Below are 6,000 nucleotides of genomic sequence, written 5' to 3'. Positions count from 1 at the left end.
GTTGTCACAGTTTGACTCAGGTCCGACAACAATGCTCTCGATCCCCTCCCCCTCCCACCCAGGTAAGGAAGGAGAGAGAGAAAAAGAGAGAGACTTGGCTGGATTGAAAACTAAACTACACAGCTTTAATTAAAACACTAATGAATGATACAAGAAAATATATACAATTATATACAGATATATATTCAGGTATGGGCAAAAGCCTCTCGCCTCCCCCCACCCCAGCAACTCCCACAGCACTTCCCTGAACTGGGAAGAGTCCCGAGGAATCCCGAAGCTGCTGCTGGAGAAAGCAGAGAGTTATGAGGGTCAGGAGATCTCGAGCCTAAGGGTCGACGGTGATGGATGAGCAGAGTCCTCCCTGGACGCCAGCCATGGACGGAAGAGAAGGGGAGAAGAAGAAGGAAGGAAGTTGTCTTCTGTCATCTCTGACCTTCCTTTGAGCTTACGTAGATATATGGAATGGAATATCTTTGGCCAATTTTGGTGTCCATCTAACTCAGCCTCCTACGGGGGGGTCACAGATCTCCCCATAGTGTCTGAGCCGGCAGAGTGCAGGTGCAGCCTTGAAGCCTCAGTAGTTAGAAAAACATTCCACTGTCTTATCAGCCTAGCAGAACACACTGTTGCTAGTTACAAGAAAGCTTACTGAAGGAAAAAAAAAAAAATCAGTAAAAAGAAAAATTGGCTTCATCCTGGCTCAAACCAGGACAGCAGTGCAGTTAAAGGAAGGCATTAATGGCTTCTGCAGGGGTTGTTGAAAGGAGACTTGTGCCAGCGAGCAGGATCCTGGTGTCCTCACCTGACCTGAAGTGCCTGTGCTTTTGGCATGGAGCACAGAAAAAGTTTTGTGCTGTAGGGAGTGTGTTGTTAAAACAATTTTGTACATTTAGTGTGCTGTTTTATTTTCAAAACAAGGTGCAATGTTAAGGGTAGCAGTGCCTGTACTCTTTTTAGTTAAGACTGATGCCCTAGATTCTGTGGTGGTCCTGCTCTGGCAGGGGGGGTGGACTCGATGATCTCCAGAGGTCCCTTCCAACCCCTAACATTCTGTGATTCTCTGTGTGATTCTGTGATGCAGTGAAGTCGCTGAGTTGCTTGTTTATTTTTTTCTTTTTATGTAAATTCAATGGTTTTTACATAATAAACCATTTAGACAACCACAGAGATGACAGACACCAAAAAGTATGTAATGTACTTTTGTATTACTTTCCTCATTTGTCTTTTTCACAACTATTCCTTATCAATTTTTTGACCTTTTCTTTTTGGGTTAATATATAGGATTTTATAGTTTATTGGGGCCAGCATTGTAGTTTTTTGGTAAACCATCAGCTCTGTACAGCAGTCTGTCTTTTTTCAGTTACAGGCCGACATTTTTCTGATATTCTCAAATAATGCATTTGTTCTTCTTTGGTTACCTGCTATTCAAATTACCACGTAGGTTTAATTTCTTTAATGCTTGGGTTTTTTTGCCTTTTTTTAAAATTTTTTTGGTATTTTTCAGTTTGGCTTTGTGAGAGATGTATTTTACCCTTCAGTAAACACTTGCTATAGAAAAGGCTGAAAGTGATTTAAAAATTATTAATCTTACAAACCATCCAGTCTGAAATAATAACTGCAAATTGTCCACAGTTGTTATAGCAAAATTTCATCATGCCCATTACTTACACACTTAATTGCATAGTTTAAACAGATCCTTTTTCAAAGAGTTGGGACAAGAAACTGGCAATTAATCTATTTAAATGAAGTTGACATCCCAGTATTTATGTAGTATCATTGGAACAGTGCATGTCATGTCCTATCCCATGGACTCCAAAGTGCTTCTGGTTTCTCACCCATTCTCATGGAAGGTAAGATGAATAACAGAGTTTACCCCCTTCACTAGTCATGGAAAAGAAAATGGTTACTTATTTCTATTTACCTATTTCATTTTCTAAGAGGCACTTGCAATGGGCAGGCTGAATTGTGTTTTGCTGTATTGTTGGAGAATAGTGTTTTCCAGCACTACAGAAGTTTTAGAACATCTGCTAGTACCTTGTTACTGGTAATGTGGTGGACACCTTGTCTACCCTGGAGAGTTCAAAATTCAAGATTAGTGATATAAAAAGGACAAATACTCATAGCTTTCACCAACCGCCCAATATATTTATTTTTAGTTTTGTTGTGTAATAAATATTTTCATTTATATTTGACCTTTTAGGTGAGTGTGTAGATAGTTTTGAGGTGGGCATAAGATCTATGACTAGAAGAAAAGATATGAAAAGGAAAGGAGTCTTGTCCTTATTCAATGAAGGCATTTCAATTTTAGGAAATAGGCTGATAAAAGCAGCAAGAATGTAAGTGATAAACTGGTATATAACAGATAAAGACTAACTAAAGACAAAGAAAAGCCTGTAGAGAGAAGAGGAATATTTAATCTTCTGACTCAATGTAAAATACTTAAATTAGTGACTCTGAAGGGCAGTGCAGTGAATCGGCCTTGAATTGCTACTAAAACATTTGTCCTGAATGTAGCTTTTTTTTTTTTTTTTCCTTTTAATGGTTTAGAGATTTTCCTGTAAATATGAGAAAATTTTAAAGCAATAAGTTGATTGGCCAGTTACTGAGCAGTGCAAAGACAGTGCTGTTCTGAGGGCAAGCCAAATAATTCAATGGGGAAGAAAGTTTCTGTTAAAGTATGCAGGTTGAGTCTGAAGTAACATCTCCACACCAGTACCTGGTACATAAACAGTTGCCATATTTTGGATGACTGACTGGAGAATGCATGTGAAGTGGGATAATGGTTGGGCAGGAATGACTGGAATAGATAATATAACCTATTTATGTATGTACCTAGCAGAAGTGTATGAATGTGCCTTAGTGAAAACTGAGCTTCCACAGAAAAGCTGGTGAGTGAGCACTGTTGAGTTTAGAATCTCAATTTTGGGCTTTATGTGCCTGACAGACACTGTTTGGGTCTGTGGTCCATTGCAGACTGGCCTTACATCTGGTCTTGCAGACTTGATTCAAAGTTGCTCCCCATTCACAGGTTTTAAAACAGAAGTTTAGTTGTGTTTTGTAATAACACTGTATTTTCTTTTTATTTCTTCCCCATCTAGTTTGATCTCAAGACTTTGAAAATACAATACACATGGCACAGGTTGTAACACTTTTTCAGATGCTATTGATTCTGCTACTTCATGATTACATCTCAGCTGAAGATGGGGAAAAAAGAGCAAGTACGTCTTAAGTTTTATATTTCAGATAAGGGCAACTATAAAGCATTCCTTGAATTTAGAAAACAGCTTTTCATGTCCACGTGTAGGCTTCTGTTGATGGTGATTTTTTTTCCCAGTATTATTTTCCTGGTGAAAATCCTATGATATGTAAATAACTTAAATGTCTTATTTCTTATTTAGGAAGGGAATATATTTATTTTGTTTTGTGTTGCTGAAATGCTTAAGGGGGCAGATAGAACTGTAAAGCTTCAGTCTTGATTTAAACTTGTGTCTTGAGTATTTATATTTTCATTTCTTCAGAAGTCATGTTTTGAATAGCTTAATGCTACGTGAGAAACTAAATAAGGGAACTAAAGATTCTGTGAGAGGAAGCTGAGATAACTCTAGCTCTGGGACAGATATTCTTGCATATCTTCAAAATTAGCATCTCATACCCCACCAAACCAAGTTTTATATTCTAAATCTGGTTTATGGAAAAGAAAAAGCTAAAGCAAAGAAGCTTTTATGAAAGACAAAGTTTGGCTGGACCTCAGGAATAAATGCAAAGTTTACGGCCTTTGGAAAAGAGGGTTGGCAACTTATGAGGAATACCAAGACGTAGTGAAGCTATACAGGGGGAAAATTAGAAGGGCCAAAGCTCAAGCAGAACTCGTATTGGCCACTGTGCTTAAAAACAAGAGATTCTTTCAGTGTATTAATAGAAAAAGGAAGAGCAGGAAAAATGTAAGCCTGCTGATGAATGAGGTAGGCAACCTAGTGGTGGAAGACACAGAATAGGCAGACCTATTGAATGCCTTCTTTGCTTTGGTCTTCACTGCTAAAGCTGTCCCTCATGAATCCCAGACCCTGGAGGCAAGGGGAAACATCTGGAAAGAGGAAGACCTTCCCTCAATAGAGGGGGACAAGGTTAGAGACCACTTGGCCAAACTGGACATCTGTAAGTCCATGGGCCCTGGTGGGATGCACCTGTGAGTGGTGAGAGAGCTGGCAGATGCTATTGCTGGGCCACTCTCTGTCATCTTTGAAAGGTCATGGAGAACAGGAAAGGTGCCTGAGGACTAGAGGAAGGCCAGTATCACTCCAGTGTTCAAAAAGGGCAAGAAGGAGGACCCAGAGAACTGCAGGCAGGTTAGTCTCACCTCTGTCCCTGGGAAGGTGATGGAATGACTCGTTCTGGATGTCATCTCTAAACACATTGAAGAACAGTAAGTTATTGGCAGTGGTCAATATGGATTTACCAAGGGTAATTCATGCTTGACCAATCTGTCAGTCTTCTATGATGACATAACTGGTTGGCTGGATGAGGAGAGAGCAGCAGATGTCATCTACCTCGACTTCAGCAAGACTTTTGACAATGTGTCCCATAACATTCGCATTAGGAAACTTAGGGAGTGTGGGCTAGATGAGTGGACAGTGAGGTGGATTGAGAGCTGGCTGTGTGACAGAACTCAGAGAGTTGTGATTAATGGAGCAGGGTCAAGTTGGAGGCCTGTAGCTAGTGGTGTCCCCCAGGGGTCAATACTTGGCCTGGTCATGTTCAACATATTAATCAAAGATAGGGATGAGGGGACAAAGTCTATCCTCAGCAAGTTTGCTGATGATACCAAACTGGGAGGAGTGGCTGACACTCCAAAGGGCTGTGCTACCATCCAGCATGACCTGAACAGGCTGGAAAGCTGGGCAGAGAACCTAAGGGTTCAACAAGGGGAAGTGTAGGGTCTTGTGCCTGGGAAGGAACAACACCATGCATCAGTGTAGGTTAGGGGTGGACCTGCTGGAAAGCAGTTCTGAGGAGAAGGATCTGGGAATCCAGATAGATAGTAAATTATGCATGAGCCAGCAATATGCCCTTGCCACCAAGAAGGTCAAGGGAATCCTGGGGTGTGGTCAGTAGGTCGAGGGAGGTCATTCTCCCCCTCTACTCTGCCCTGGTGAGGCCTTATCTGGAGAACTGTGTCCAGTTCTGAGCTCCCCAGTTCAGGAGAGACAGGGAACTTCTACAGAGTCCAGTGGAGGGCAACACTGCTCTCAATCCAGCAGTTTTCAGTGTTTTATAATAAACTCCATAAAATTCCTTTTGGTCCCTAGAAAGACATATTTTTTTCAGTCTGTATGCTGTAAGCTGGGTCTCTAAGCATGGCCCAATGATGTCCAAAGTCCTTTCCAACGGAAACTACAGGGGGATGCACTCTATTCACCCCTTGCTCCTTCTCTCATTGTCTTTTCACCACCCCCTGCATTGTAAAAGCAATTCTCCACCAGACTGTTTTCACTTGCTTTCAAGGAAACTGAAATCTTGACCTCACCAGAAGTGTCCATAGGCAGATGTCAGGACAAACCAAAGCTCTCATTCCTATGGTGGAGCTTCAGCCTTTCACATAACAGAAAGAATAGTAACACATTGCAATCCCTATGACCTCATGTGTCCTGGGATCAAAATAATCTCTGCTGGTTTGGGCCATGTCCTTGGCACCTTGTGTCAGTTATCTAAGTTCCTTTCACTGTTGATGGAAGGTGTTTCTCTCTAAAGAGTTCTTCCCTCCATCTGAGCATGTGCATATAAGATGGATAGTACTGTCCTATGGAAATGCTTGTGTCAATGCAAGGCCTGTAGTTGGCATTTAGTCTAAAAGCTCCATTTGTAAGTGACTACAGCTAGGGGAGCTGAATCCATACCTAAGTCATTGTGCACATATATTAGTTTTTTTGAATATTTTCATGATTTATGTTCTGGAGGCTGAGCTTGTTCACTGGACATTTTTATTTTACTAATTTTAGAATA

General features: G+C 41.0%; 1 protein-coding gene across 1 annotated transcript in view; it reads left to right on the top strand.

The window, feature by feature from the left end:
* The first annotated feature begins 3,130 nt into the window (after nucleotides 1-3,130).
* The window catches only part of COL21A1 (collagen, type XXI, alpha 1), a 74,482-nt gene continuing 71,612 nt past the window's right edge, over nucleotides 3,131-6,000 (top strand). Inside the window, exon 1 of the mRNA XM_009999271.1 lies at nucleotides 3,131-3,218. Within this exon, the coding sequence (XP_009997573.1) occupies nucleotides 3,131-3,218 (88 nt within the window). The remainder of the gene's footprint in view (nucleotides 3,219-6,000) is intronic.

Source organism: Chaetura pelagica, unplaced genomic scaffold (assembly GCF_000747805.2).
Source record: "Chaetura pelagica isolate M959 unplaced genomic scaffold, ChaPel_1.0 scaffold90, whole genome shotgun sequence".
Classification (NCBI taxonomy): Eukaryota; Metazoa; Chordata; class Aves; order Apodiformes; family Apodidae; genus Chaetura; species Chaetura pelagica.
Note: the sequence above shows the minus strand (reverse complement) of the source record. Positions and strands in the feature narration are given on the sequence as shown.